We start from the raw sequence: 15918 nt of genomic DNA, 5'->3' as shown, positions 1-15918 counted from the left end.
GTTTTGCCAGTTCAGAGTGAAGCTCCATTAGAACCCTTGGATGAATACCATCGGGCCCTGGTGATTTATTAATCTTTAAATGTTTTAATCGGTGACAGACTACTTCCTCGCTTAAATAAGTACCTATCAGTGTGATATTGTCCTTATTGAGATTGTGTGTCAGTCCCTGAATTGGGTCCTCTCTAGTGAATACTGTTGAAAAAAACTCATTTAGTGTGTTCGCTATGTCATTATCATTTTTGCTTAAGACTCCCAACGTGTCCTTCAAAGGGCCTATACTCTCCTTTTTTAATCTCTTGCTATTGATGTATTTAAAGAATTTTTTGGGATTTGCTTTGCTTTCCTTTGCTACTAGTTTTTCAGTTTCTACTTTAGCCGCTCTTATTTCCTTTTTGCAATTTTTGTTACATTCCTTATAGTGCTGAAATGACTCTGCTTCCCCGTCAGATTTGTATTTTTTAAATGCTCGCCTTTTCTTGCCCATAAGTTCCTTAATCTTTTTGTTAAGCCACATCGGTTTATGATTTTTATTCCCTTTTTTGCTACTCATAGGAATATATTTGAGTGTATTTTTAGCTAGCAGGAATTTTAGTACCTCCCATTTCTCCGTAGTATTTTTTCCTAAAAACAAATCTTCCCATTCAATATCCCTGAAAAATACCCTCATCATTTCAAAATTTGCTTTGCTAAAATTTAAAGTCCTAGTTGAGCCAGTATAGGGCTGTTTGTAGAAACTGATATTGAATGTGACCATATTATGGTCGCTGTTTCCTATGGGTTCCCCTACTATAATACCCGATACCAAATCCTGATTGTTTGTTAATACCAGGTCTAAGATTGCATTGTACCTAGTTGGTTCCTCAATTAGTTGGACTAGGTAGTTATCATTTAGTGTGTTTAAAAACATACTTCCCCTAGCAGTATCACATGAATCGTTTTTCCAGTTTATCTCTGGATAGTTAAAATCTCCCATCACTACTATGTCTCCTACTCCTGCTGCTTTTTCAATTTGCTTTAGTAACAATTCATCATCAGATGCGTTGATACCAGGCGGCCTATAGCATACACCCAATACTAACTTTTTTGTTCCTTTTTCCCCGCATGCAATTTCTATCCATAGTGTCTCAACAGTGTCTACAGTACCCTCCTGAGTATCTTCCCATATATTAGGTTTTAAAAACGGCTTTACGTACAGACACACCCCTCCACCCTTTTTATTTAGTCTGTCTCTCCTAAACAGTGTATAGCCCTCTAGATTGACTGTCCAGTCATGAGATTCATCCCACCAAGTTTCAGTAATGCCTATAATATCATACTGTTTGCTTGCTGCAAGTATTTCTAGTTCACCCTTTTTACCAGTAATGCTTCTGGCGTTTACATACATACAACTAAGATAAGTATTTTCCCTTGCATTAGGGACATCTTTCACCTTATGTGGCAAGGATGACCTGTAATCGTCATTGGTTAGTGCTTTGGTAAAATCCCTTTTAGTACCCATGTTAATAACCTTACTGCCTGCTCTTACCCTCCCCCCAACTTCTCCCCCATTTTGTTTACTACCGCCATCCCCACTATTCTCACTGCATGACCCGTAGTTTTTAGCTAAACCCTCCCCCCAGGCTCCTAGTTTAAAATCTCCTCCAACCTTCTAACCATCCTTCCCCCCAGCACCGCTGCCCCCTCCTCAGTCAGGTGCAATCCGTCATATGATTATGATTTCAAGCACCTGGATGTCCATTCCAAAAATCCTGTATTTGCCTCTACATTCACAAAAATATGAAAATAATTCAAAGTTTGCCACAGAACTTTAACCAAAATGACAACTTTAAAGTGATCTTACAGGGGTCATTGAAGTTGATTATTTGGTCAAATTTCAGTGCTATATATGGCTGGAAAAACTTTTGTAAAATTCAAATGTATTGTTTGAAATTGATGAGGAGATCTTGTGTTCAGCTCAAAATATAATACACTGTAAATAAAGGCTGAAAGAGCTTTAGAGGCTGCAAAAACCTACAGTAATCCAAGGAAAGCGTACTTCAGACTACTCAAGAACATTTTCAGAAAGCAATTCTCTGTAACCATCTAGCTGAATGACATACATGTATGTAGCTGTCCTCGACTGATGGATCCATCTATGACTCATAAATACTGTCAATTTTTTTTGTGTGTGAAATCAGAGGGTTTGTCAACATAAATCAAAAAACACAATGCCCAGAACTTGCAGAAAGTACAGAAACCAAGGGGGAGAAGGGGGGGAGGACAGTAACAGAGGAAGTTTCAGAAATGGACAGCAATTCACAGATTCAGTGATGATATACCCCCCCCCCCTCTTCCCCACACACCTTCAAGTGACCAGTAGTGCTGCTCAAAGTATTTTTCTATATTATTGTCTACTAGATATATAGGTGCATTACCGACAAGTGATTGAAAATTTGCATGCACTTACTGCAATAAATTAATGTAGATTTCCACTTCTTTCATATCAGACTGAATCCAATTATTTTTGAAGCCAACCACAAGGGTATTTGGTCTCATTCGCCCCAACCCAGCAGCCTAAAATACACAAAACAATATAGAAAAGTGCAGTAACCCCTACTTGCAACAGAAAACCATAATCATACACATAATTTTTGCTTAAAATATAAATGAGTATAAAGCCAAAACCCTTTCATCTCTGGTGATTCCTGTATTAAAAATGACAAGTTGAGGCTCCCATATCCAAAATCCAAAATTTTTCGAGCACGACTAAAGGCCCCTACACATTTGGTGATCGCCGCCTAGCTGTCTGGCGGCGGATACGGCCGACCCGGTGGCCGGGGGGGGGGGGGCAGTGACGGGGGGAAGGAAATTTCTTCACTCCCCCCGTCACCCGGCTCCATAGCAGTGCATGCTAATATGGACATATTGGCCTGCATGCATAAGCGACTGGGCACCAACGATGAACGAGTGTGGGACCGTGCATCGTTCATCGTTGGTTCCTACACACTAAACGATATGAACGAGAACGTTCATATCGGTTTTTTAAATCTATTAGTGTGTAGGGCCCTTAAGAAAGTGACACCAAAGCTTTCTGATGGTTCGATGTAAAACTTTGCTTCATGCACAAAATTATTAAAAATATTGTATAAAATGACCTTCAGGCTATGTGTATTGGGTGTAAAAGCATTTGGTGTATGCACAAATTAGTTTGATGACGAATGACAAAAGAGTGATTTATGCTCACATTAGCACATGAGATGCACATAGCCTCATTACTGATAAATAAGTATATCTGTTCGCTTCATACAGACATGGAAAAATATGAGACTAGCAAAAACTATACATTATATATAGGTGTAGAAGTGTGTTTAGCATTCAGTCTGTTCAGAATATGTTTACTACAGTATGTAGTTGCGTATATATGACAGGTCCACTTTAAGGCACCAATTTTAAATGAACTCGTTCACCTTCAGAAGTAGAATATATTTAATTAGAACCCAAACATTATAATCTGAGGGAGTTATTCAGGTTTACTAGCAAACAAAAAAGCAAACAAATTGCCAAAACCATGTTGCACTGCAGGTGGGGCAGATGTAACATGTGCAGAGAGTTAGATTTGGGTGGGTTAAATTGTTTCTGTGCAGGGTAAATACTGGCTGCTTTATTTTCACACTGCAATTTAGATTTCAGTTTGAACACACCCCCAGGGCCGGCAACAGAAATCTTGGGGACCTGTACACTGATATCACTGCCCCCCCCCCCCCCCAACCACATTCGATCCCCAACCTCCTCCAAACATCCCTGCATACACACACATGTAATAAAGAACATTATATTATATATATATATATATATATATATATATATATATATATATATATACACACACACACATAAATACAGTATATACATACACACGTATCTGTATATATGTGTATGTATACATATATACTGTATACATGCACTTATGTGTGTGTACTGTATGTGCATAAATGTGTATGTATACAGTATATATGTATATGTACATACACTTACGTACACATAGTTAAAGTGATTTTCATTTTGACAAAAAATCATTACAGGCTGTGGTGATGGTAACAGGACCCAGATGGGACTCACCAAGGGTGAGTCTTTCATGTCTGTAGAGACAGCGGGAAATTCTGTGGGCTGCTGATGTCTGTAAATGCCCCCATGACCGTCCGAGTCTATTACACTGTGACCGGAGGTTGTGTGCGCTCATGCTGGGGCCAGGCTCAATACTGTTCCTCAGCAGCAAGAGAGAAGGAAAAGCTAGTGCAGCGCTTACGTCGCGCCAGGACCGGACCAAGTGACAGGTCACCAGGATGGGGGGGGGGGCCGCAGGTGGAGCGGGCACTATAAAAATTGGTGCAGGTGGAGCAGGCACTATAAAAAACACAAATTTGTGCTGCTGACAGCCTGCTGCCCATATTTTGTCTCCATGATACTTGGTGCCCCTCTCACCCTCGGGGCCCGATACTGGTGTCCCCTTTGACCCACCCCCTGTCGCCGGGCCTGCACACCCCACCCAAATCCAACTCTCTCTGTACATGTTATATCTGCGCCACCTGCAGTGCACATGGTTTTACCCAGTTGCTTGCTTTTTTGATTTGCTAACAAACCTGAATAAGGCCCTGGAACAATAATAACCACGTTTCCCCCACGCCCCCATTTGTTCCAAAAAAAAAAAAAAAATTCACTACTGGAGTAAGTGGAACATTACCAATTAAAGAGCAGATTAGTGAAAAGGATTATACATACTAAAGAAAACTGAAACACATGTTATTCAATTTGCAGAAAGTTCATAAACACAATGTAACTGCAACAGTAGGTAAAGGGAATATCTCACATGCCTAAAATATGGGGAAGACAGCTGGCATGTGTCGCTTTCCAATGCAGTGAAACATGACTATTACATGACAGGTATGCCTGCAGCAATAGCAGCAGAATGTAGAGCTGTTACCTGCATGAGATACTGGGCTCCGTCCCGCAAGTCTTCCGCATGCACAGGTGAATAGAAAGCTTTGGTCTTGTTTTTAATAAGCCACCTCTGGTATCTAGCCTGGTCTGTAAGCAATTCCTTCATAGCTTGCCTTCGAGGACCCTATCAAATAAAATAAAAAAATAAATATTTTTTTTTTTTATATATTATGTATATATTTTCACACACAATATACATATACATATTATATACATACATATTATAAATGCATACACACACACAAATGAAGTTCATTTAACAAGAGATGAGAGCAGCAAAAATGAGTTATGCGAATGATCACCTGCAAATGTTGTTGTCTGTTTTTGAGGGAGGGGTACAAATCAAAAAATTAGAGCCTGTCTTACCATGTGCACATGCCCACAGATCATCAAACCAACATTCTTTGTAAAGGCGTGTACTAGGTGGAGGAGAGCTGGACGTGAATTTGGTGCGCCAATTAAAACAAGACATTGAGGCCTGTTGTGAAAAGAAATCACAGGATAACAGTTTTAGAACAGGATTTTCCTGAAAAACATTTTGAAGAAATGCAGCTGAAATCCAATCAGTACCATACAACACACATTACTTTGTCAGCCAACAATAGAAAATAAGATTTTAAACCTACCGGTAAATCTTTTTCTCGTAGTCCGTAGAGGATGCTGGGGACTCCGTAAGGACCATGGGGATAGACGGGTTCCGCAGGAGACATGGGCACTTTAAGAAAGTCTTTAGAACTGGGTGTGCACTGGTTCCTCCCTCTATGCCCCTCCTCCAGACTCCAGTTAGAGAAACTGTGCCCAGAGGAGATGGACAGTACGAGGAAAGGATTTTTGTTAATACACGGGCAAGATTCATACCAGCCACACCAATCACACCATATAACTTGCTTATCTAATAAACAGTTAACAGTATGAAAAAACAATGAAGCATCAGTCCAAAGCTGATGAAACTAACCCTTATGAAAACAAAACTATATACAAGTCTTGCAGAATGTTGTCCGCACTTGGGATGGGTGCCCAGCATCCTCTACGGACTACGATAAAAAGATTTACCGGTAGGTTTAAAATCTTATTTTCTCTAACGTCCTAGAGGATGCTGGGGACTCCGTAAGGACCATGGGGATTATACCAAAGCTCCCAAACGGGCGGGAGAGTGCGGATGACTCTGCAGCACCGAATGAGCAAACATCAGGTCCTCCTCAGCCAGGGTATCAAACTTATAGAACTTTGCAAAGGTGTTTGAACCCGACCAAGTAGCAGCTCGGCATAGTTGTAGTGCAGAGACCCCTCGGGCAGCAGCCCAAGATGAGCCCACCTTCCTGGTGGAATGGGCCCTAACCGATTTAGGTAACGACAATCCAGCCGTAGAATCGTGTTACAGATCCAGCGAGCAATAGTCTGCTTAGACGCAGGAGCACCAAGCTTGTTGGTAGCATAAAGGATAAACAGAGCCTCTGTTTTCCTAACTCGAGCCGTTCTGGCCACGTAAATCTTCAAAGCCCTGACTACATCCAGTGACTCGGAATCCTCCAAGTCTCGTGTAGCCACAGGTACCACAATGGGTTGGTTCATATGAAAAGATGATACCACCTTATGCAAGAACTGAGAACGGGTCCGCAATTCTGCTCTATCCACATGGAACACCAGATAGGGGCTTTTATGAGACAAAGCCGCTAATTCCGACACTCGCCTAGCCGAAGCCAAGGCCAATAACATGACCACTTTCCAAGTGAGATATTTTAATTCCACCGCTTGAAGCGGTTCAAACTAGTGCGACTTAAGGAAACTCAAAACCACGTTAAGGTCCCAAGGCGCCACCGGAGGTATAAAGGGAGGCTGAATATGTAGGACTCCCTTCACAAACGTCTGCACTTCTGGAAGATAAGCCAGTTCTTTTAGGAAGAAAATAGATAAGGCCGAAATCTGAACATTAATGGAGCCTAATTTTAGGCCCAAATTTACCCCAGTCTGTAGGAAGTGAAGGAGACGGCCCAGATGAAATTCCTCCGTAGGAGCATTCCTGGCCTCACACCAAGAAACATATTTTCGCCATATCCGGTGATAATGTTTAGCTGTCACGTCCTTCCTGGCCTTTATCAGCGTAGGAATTACCTCTTCTGGAATGCCATTTTCCGCTAGGATCCTGCGTTCAACCGCCATGCCGTCAAACGCAGCCGCGGTAAGTCTTGGAACAGACAGGGCCCCTGTAGCAACAGGTCCTCCCTGAGAGGAAGAGGCCACGGATCTTCCGTGAGCAATTCCAGTAGATCCGGATACCAGGTCCTTCATGGCCAATCCGGAGCAATGAGACTTGTTCTCACTCCTCTTTTTCTTATTATTCTCAACACCTTGGGTATGAGAGGAAGAGGAGGAAACACATAGACCGACTGGAACACCCACGGTGTTATTAGGGCATCCACAGCCACCGCCTGAGGGTCTTTTGACCTGGCGCAATACCTTTGTAGCTTTTTGTTGAGGCGGGACGCCATCATGTCTATCTGGGGCAGTCCCCACTGAGTTGCAATTTGTCCGAAGACTTCCTGCTGAAGTCCCCACTCTCCCGGATGTAGGTCGTGTCTGCTGAGGAAGTCTGCTTCCCAGTTGTCTACTCCCGGAATGAACACTGCTGACAGTGCGCTTACATGATTTTCTGCCCAGCGAAGAATCCTGGTGGCTTCCGCCATCGCCCCTCTGCTCCTTGTGCCTCCTTGGCGGTTTATATGAGCCACTGCGGTGATGTTGTCTGACTGGATCAGCAACGGTTGGTTATGCAGTAAGGTCTCTGCTTGACGTAGGGCGTTGTATATGGCCCTTAGTTCCAGGATGTTGATGTGAAGACAAGTTTCCTGACTTGACCACAGACCTTGAAAATTTCTTCCCTGCGTGACTGCTCCCCACCCTCGGAGGCTCGCGTCCGTGGTCACCAGGATCCAGTCCTGAATGCCGAAACTGCGACCCTCTAGAAGGTGAGCACACTGTAGCCACCATAGGAGCGACACCCGGGCTCTGGGAGACAGGGTGATTAACCGATAGATTTGTAGATGTGACCCGGACCACTTGTCCAGTAGGTCCCATTGGAAAAATCTCGCATGGAACCTGCCGAAGGGAATGGCTTCGTATGATGCCACCATCTTTCCCAGTACTCGAGTGCAGTGATGCACTGATACTTGTTTTGGCTTTAATAGGTTCTTGACGAGAGTCATGAGTTCCTGAGCTTTTTCTATTGGAAGAAAAACCCTTTTCTGGTCTGTATCCAGAATCATGCCCAAGAAGGGCAGACGAGTCGTAGGAGTCAACTGTGACTTTGGAATATTGAGAATCCAGCCGTGTTGCCTTAACACCTTTAGTGAGAGTGACACGCTGTTCAGCAACTGCTCCCTCGATCTCGCTTTTGAGGAGATCGTCCAAGTACGGGATAATTGTGACCCCCTGCTTTCGCAGGAGTACCATCATCTCCGCCATTACCTTGGTGAAAATCCTCGGGGCCGTGGAAAGCCCAAACGGCAACGTCTGAAATTGGTAATGAGAATCATGTACCGCAAATCTCAGGTACGCCTGGTGAGGTGGATAGATGGGAACATGAAGGTATGCATCTTTTATGTCTAAAGATACCATAAAATCCCCCCCTTCCAGGCTAGCGATGACCGCTCTGAGCGACTCCATCTTGAATTTGAATCGTTTTAAGTATAGGTTCAGGGATTTTAAATTTAAAATGGGTCTGACCGAACCGTCCAGTTTCGGGACCACAAACAGGGCTGAGTAATATCCCTTCCCTCGTTGGAGTAGGGGAACCTTGACCACCACCTGTTGAAGGCACAACTTGTGAATTGCATTTAAGACTCTCTCTCCCTTTCTGGGGGAGAAGTTGGTAGAGCCGATTTGAAAAAACGGCGAGGAGGCATCTCTTCGAATTCCAGCTTGTATCCCTGAGCAACAACTTCCACTGCCCAGGGATCCACCTGTGAGTGAACCCAGATGTGGCAGAAAACTCGAAGACGTGCCCCCACTGGGGTGGACTCCCTCACAGGGGAGCCCCAGCGTCATGCGGTGGATTTTGTAGAGGCCGGGGAGGACTTCTGTTCCTGGGAACTAGCTGTGGTGTGCAGCTTTTTTCCTCTGCCCTTACCTCTGGCAAGAAAGGATGATCCTCGTACTCTTGCTTTTATTGGAACGAAAGGACTGCATTTGAAAAAGTGGCGCTTTCTTAGACTGTGAGGGAACATAAGGCAAAAAATTCGATTTACCTGCCGTGGCGACCAGGTCAGAGAGACCTTCCCCAAACAATTCCTCACCTTTGTAAGGTAACACCTCCACTGCTTGGTCCATAGGACTCGTCTAGCAGAAATTGACATAGCGTTTATTCTGGAACCCAGTAGACTAATGTCTCTTTGAGCATCCCTCATATATAAGACAGCATCTTTTATATGCCCTAGGGTCAATAAAATGGAATCCTTATCTAGGGTCTCAATTTCCGCTGATAAGGAATCTGTCCATGCTGCTACAGCGCTACAAACCCAGGCCGACGCAATTGCCAGTCTGAGTAATGTACCAGAAGGTGTGTAAATGGACTTCAAGGTAATCTCCTGCTTGCAGTCAGCAGGATCCTTGAGGGTAGCCGTATCCTGGGATGGCAACGCTACCTTTTTTGATAAGCGTGTCAAAGCTTTGTCTACCCTAGGGGAGGATTCCCACCGTATCCTGTCCGTTGGCGGGAAAGGATACGCCATAAGAATCCTTTTGGGAATCTGCAGTTTTTTTGTCTGGAGATTCCCAAGCTTTTTCACATAATTCGTTCAACTCATGTGAGGGGGGGAAATGTTACCTCAGGTTTCTTTCCCTTATACATGTGTACCCTCGTGTCAGGGACCGGGGGTTCCTCTGTGATATGCAAAACATCTTTTATTGCAATAATCATATAACGAATACATTTAGCCACTTTTGGCTGTAACTTTGCATCATCGTAGTCGACACTGGAGTCAGAATCCGTGTCGGTATCTGTGTCTCCTAATTGGGATAGTGGGCGCTTCTGAGACCCTGAAGGTCCCGGCGACATAGGGACAGACATGGGTTGACTCCCTAGATGTTCCTTAGCTTCAGCTTTGTCTAACCTTTTGTGCAATAAGTTTACACTAGCACTTAAAACATTCCACATATCCATCCAGTCAGGTGTCGGCACTGCCGACGGAGACCTCACATTCATACGCTCCCCCTCCTCCCTAGGTGAGCCTTCTACCTCAGACATGTCGACACACGCGTACCGACACACCACACACACAGGGAACCTCTTATCTGAAGATAGTTTCCCCACAAGGCCCTTTGGAGAGACAGAGAGAGAGTATGCCAGCACACACCCCAGCGCTATATGACCCTGGAAAAAACAATAAATGTTTATCCAGTAGCGCTGTATATATATATATATATATATATATATATATATATATACACACACCAATTTGTGCCCCCCCCCTCTTAAAACCCCTCTATCATCGTGTGTAAGCAGGGTAGAGTCCGGGGAGCTTCCTCTCAGCGCTGTGGAGAATAATGGCGCTGGTGAGTGCTGAGGGAGAAGCCCCGCCCTCTCGGCAGCAGGCTTCTGTCCCGCTCAAAATTACTGAAAACTGGCGGGGGCTCTGTTATATACATGTACAGTGCCCACCTGTACATGTATATACTTATTTTTGCCAAATGAGGTCCAATTGCTGCCTAGGGCGCCCCCCCTGCGCCCTGCACCCTTACAGTGACTGTGGTATGTGAGGTGAATGGGAGCAATGGCGCACAGCTTTACTGCTGTGCGTTACCTCAGTGAAGATCATGAAGTCTTCTGCCGCCTTTGAAGTTTTCTTTTCTTCTTATACTCACCCAGCTTCTATCTTCCGGCTCTGCGAGGAGGACAGCGGCGCGGCTCCGGGACGAACTCCAGGGTGAGACCTGTGTTCTGACTCCCTCTGGAGCAAATGGTGTCCAGTAGCCTAAGAAACAGAGCCTTGAAACTCACAGAAGTAGGTCTGTTTCTCTCTCCTCAGTCCCTCGATGCAGGGAGTCTGTTGCCAGCAGGCTCCCTGAAAATAAAAAACCTAACAAATATACTTTCTAACAGGAAGCTCAGGAGAGCTCCCTGTAGTGCACCCATCTCCTCTGGGCACAGTATCAAACTGAGTTCTGGAGGAGGGGCATAGAGGGAGGAGCCAGTGCACACCCAGTTCTAAAGACTTTCTTAAAGTGCCCATGTCTCCTGCGGAGCCCGTCTATCCCCATGGTCCTTACGGAGTCCCCAGCATCCTCTAGGACGTTAGAGAAATATATAACATCAAGCGGGAATAAATAAAGTAAAAATAATAGTCTAACTGGGTGCTGTGGCAACCTGAGGTGCCTTGAGGCACTCGCAGGAGTGCCTTGGATGGGTGGTCCAGGACCAATTCAAATTATTTATGGTCAACTTAATAGGCAAAACCAGTTCTGGCGACTGCTAATCATAAAATACGAGGACAAACAGAAGCAAATCCTGTCACTCACCATATAACTGTAAAGGAAGCATTTAATATTCCGGTGTCGGGATCCCGGCGCTCAGCATACCGGCGCCGAAATCCCAATTATTCGCACTCTTGGGGTGTAAACGACAACCCTGGAGGGAGAATACATAGCTTGGCGGGTGTATCGTGTAACCGTGCCCACAGCGTGGCGAGCGGAGTGAGCCCGCAAGGGGCTCTTTTGCACTCGCCCCACTGCCGGCATTCCGGCGGTCAGGATCCCGACAGCTGGGATATCATAGTAGACCCAACTGTACCTAAGGATGACATATAAAAACGATTTACTTTATTTAATATATTTTTCTGAATTTTTCAATAAGAAAATTGTCTAAGGGTGCCATAACAAAAAATTATAATACTCTAGGACGTTGTGATACAAAAAAGTTTGAGAACAACTGATCTAATGTGTACAATGAATTTACTGATGCAGTCATGCAACAGATCATAAAACGCACAGGCGTTTACTCCTAAGTGAAATATTTTACAGTCTTGGGGGTAGATCAAGCGCTGTATGGGTAAGAAGCTGTATCAGCGCATGTTATGTGCACTGATGATACCACTTCGCCCCATGTATTAAAGCAGCGGTGTGGGCTAAATGCAAGGGCGCATAGTCTATATCGGCGCTACTATCGAAAAGATAGCACGGAAATATGCAGGGGCAATGTATGAACGGTCAGTGCAACACCTGCAGCTATCGATTTCGACAGCTGCAGGTGTCAATGTCCTATCTCCACAGGAGTCACAGTTCTTTCCCTGGCTGTGGCGGGTGCCGGCTCCTGGCAGCTTGTGAGATCTTGCACATGCGCACCGGAGCGGCCCGGGAGAGACACAAGGCATCGGCACTATGCTCATGCACAGGTAGGAATCGCTGGAGGTGCATCCAAGATGTTAATACATCTCTGTACTGCTGCTGTGATAAGTGCGGGTATAATACATTTCGGCCATATTTACTAAAGGTCGATTTTCATCTATTTTCAGAAGATGAAAATACATCTAAATCAATTTGTTTACAGGGCTAAATAGACATTTACGAACATTTAAATATGAATATAAAAAACCCTCCGTTAGTAAATGTGTGTTTTAGACCCTAAAACACATCGAATTATATTATTATTTTTTTAATCATCGAATTGAAATTAATAAAAATCGATGAGTAACGCCCATTAGTAAATATACCCTTAACAGTTCAGTAAAATAGCATAGACCATTCTAATCTATATGAAAACTGATGTGGTGTATTGTACTAGGGCATTTTATCTAATTTTCTGAGAAGTATACCTGAAATATGCTATTTACTAAGATAAGGTAGACTCCTCACTAATCATGGGTAAATGGTAATGCAGCCATAGAAAAGGAGGGGAAAGGGTGTGACAGTTCTCAGTCCCCGAAATAGACAACCCAGGAATGTTGCTGGCAGCAAAGATGTATGTACTTCATCTGTAACTTTTCTTTTTATTTTCTTTGCATGTTAAATTACCTGAAATTTTTCACATGATCTTCTACACCTGCCAGCCGAATGGTGTGCTGCAGTGCATTCAGATAGGTCAAGGCTTGTGTTGAAGACCCCCAGTTTACATCTGGAAGATTGCAATGCCAAAAACAAAAAACAGTTGTTAAGCATTCATGCATAATACAGATGGCAGACTCCCATCTGGCTACTCTATCCAGCATGTGACCAAGTTGGCCGTTTGATGGTAATTCTGAATAGCAAGGCAAGCATAGACATAAAAAGTGCAGAACTTGATGATGACCCCAAGTCTATCAGCGTAGCCCCTTGCACAAAAGTGTTAACTTCTCCATAGGGTAGCGAACACTTTTGTGTGAATCGGGGTGCAAATTGGCCAAACAAATGGTGTGAGAAAGGGTGTCGTTGCTGGCATTTAAACTCTGCAGCAGCGGCACTTCACATCCTTCGCCGGCAATTGAATCCCCCCCCCCCCCCCCCACGACCTCTTTAAATCAGTATTTTATGGTACAGTGATCGATTAGGCACCCGCCACACACAAAATATAACAGTTTTCTAAAATGGGCAATGAAATGTTTAACTTGGCCAGAATTGTTGTGTGGTGTTTCGGAATGCAACTGTATTGCGTGTTGTGTTATGAAATGGGAATGTCTTGTGTGTTATGTTTTGGAATGGGAATGTATTGTGTATTGGCCAAACACAAAGCTTATATTTTTCTAAATGATGAGTGAAATGATACAGGCAGGAAAAGAGCAGGAACTAATGGAGCATCCTGTAAACCATACACCACCTTGACATCCTGCAGTGCTGAAAGGATCCTGACCTCACAAGTATTCAGTTAGAAAATGTGGCTGCCTGATGTTACAGTGACAGCTGTTAGACGGCACCTGCAGCACTGTTACGGCTGATGACAGCAATATGTTCCGTCAGCACATTTACCTCATGCCGTTATGTCCAAATTACAGTCTGTGTTACCACAAAATGTAGTTATAAAATAATAATTCTTTGGATATCGAGGTTATGGAGACTCAAAAGGAAATATTCCCCCCCCCCCCCCCCCCCTTCCATTACGTTAATGCTAAGCCATCTGTAATCGACCAATCTAACTCTTGTTATATTGTGAAATAGTTTCCATTGATATAAATAATTTCTGAATGACTTAAAACAGCAGATGGGTATGATTTTCTACAAATAGCTTTTTGGCTTGATATGGACCACAGCGACCTTGAAGTTAAACCCACCACATTCTTTAGTCCATTATAAATGGGATCTTAATTAAATTTAACACAGAAAAGCTAATCCCAAAAATGTTTGGTGCTATAAGATACAACCACAGTTCAAATTACAGTGGTAATTTATCATCTGAAATTCCTGCATATAAAACATGTACTATTTAATGGTGAATAATACGTGTGTGTAATGCAGCTCTAATATTACCGACAAAACAATGCTCAACTGTATCCACTGGGATGATGAGAAATGAAATCCCAGTAAGGTGGAAACACAATTAATTTATATAACACAGGATACAAATGAGGGTGTGATAACGGAATATATTGAAGTAATTACTCAAATGAAAAAAAAAATAAAAAAAATAAAGTAGGTTAAGAGAAGATCCACGTATGTGCATATCTGATAGCAGTGTTATACCTGCACCTGTGGTTAGATTTAATTACCCTAACTGTGCAGAGTTTGTATATTGTCCCCGTGCTTTCGTGGGTTTCCTCTGGGCAGTGCCATAACTAGACATTTTTGTGCCCTGTGCCTGAAATATAATTAGTGGGCCTAATTCAGACCTGATCGCTCGCTATTTTTTGCAGCGCTGCAAGCAGATAGTCGCCGTCTATAGGGGAGTGTATTTTTTGCTTTGCAAGTGTGCGATCGCATGTGCAGCCGAGCACTACAAAAGAGTTTTGAGCAGTTTCTGAGTTGCCCAGAACTTACTCAGTCGCTGCCATCACTTCAGCCTGTCAGGTCCCGGAGTTGAAGTCAGACCCCCTCCCTGCAAACGCTTGGACACGCCTGCGTTTTTCCAAACAACCCAGAAAACGGTCAGTTGACACCCACAAATGCCGTCTTCCTGTAATCTCCTTGCGATCGGCTGTGCAAATGGATTCTTCGTAAAAGCCATCGCACAGCAACGATCCGCTTTGCACCCGTACGACGCACCTGCGCATTGCGGTGCATATGCATGCGCAGTTCTGACCTGATCGCAGCGCAGTGAAAGAACTAGCGTGCGATCAGGTCTGAATGACCCCCAGTGTCCTCTCCCCCAATTTCAAAAGAGGGATACTGAGCAGCAAAAATAAAGGGGCATGACTATATGGAAAGGGGCGTGGCCACAGAATAGTACCAATTCACAATACACCGCGCAGTAGTACAGCAGTACACCGTACAGCTGACCGCACAGCAGTGTCTGTTATTCACATTACACCACACAGTAGTCCCCTTATACACGTTACGCAAGGCAGCAGGGTCCCTTATACACATTGCGCAACAGTAAAGCACATACCGCCTCATCATTCCTCCTCCTCCTCATACTATTATGTCTGGGAGTACTTCATACTCCCAGACATAAAAGTACTAATATTACACTTCATACCCCCAGACGTTATATTACGCCTCATCCCCACTATTCCCAGATATAATATTACGCCCATACCTCATATCAACCAGAAATTATTATTTAGCCCCTGGGATCCCCTCTGGCCATTCTGTAATCTGCAGGACTCTGCCACTGATGACTCCACAGCTCTGTGTACCTGTTACCATAGAAATTGCTGCGCACAAATGACATCTCTCCCAGGAGACGCTGCGGGCGGGAGACAGGTGACCCAGGAGGGGGCGGAGCATACAGGCGGGCAGCTGCACAGCTGTCTGAAGTAATGTATGTAGCGGTACACTGGGGAGAGAAGGAGCCCGGTGCACCGCTACATAGTTAAAGTGGGC

General features: G+C 44.1%; 1 protein-coding gene across 2 annotated transcripts in view; it reads right to left on the bottom strand.

Annotated features, from left to right (window-relative positions):
• SLC12A2 (solute carrier family 12 member 2) overlaps positions 1–15918 on the bottom strand; it is a 228283-nt gene that overhangs the window by 71038 nt on the left and 141327 nt on the right. For both annotated transcript variants that reach the window (XM_063964250.1, XM_063964251.1), the window contains exons 16-19: positions 12982–13081; positions 5344–5455; positions 4961–5101; positions 2447–2553 (exon numbers count right to left, since the gene is read on the bottom strand). In XM_063964250.1, the coding sequence (XP_063820320.1) occupies positions 2447–2553; positions 4961–5101; positions 5344–5455; positions 12982–13081 (460 nt within the window). The remainder of the gene's footprint in view (positions 1–2446; positions 2554–4960; positions 5102–5343; positions 5456–12981; positions 13082–15918) is intronic.

Source organism: Pseudophryne corroboree, chromosome 1 (genome assembly GCF_028390025.1).
Source record: "Pseudophryne corroboree isolate aPseCor3 chromosome 1, aPseCor3.hap2, whole genome shotgun sequence".
In the NCBI taxonomy this organism is placed as follows: domain Eukaryota; kingdom Metazoa; phylum Chordata; class Amphibia; order Anura; family Myobatrachidae; genus Pseudophryne; species Pseudophryne corroboree.
Note: the sequence above shows the minus strand (reverse complement) of the source record. Positions and strands in the feature narration are given on the sequence as shown.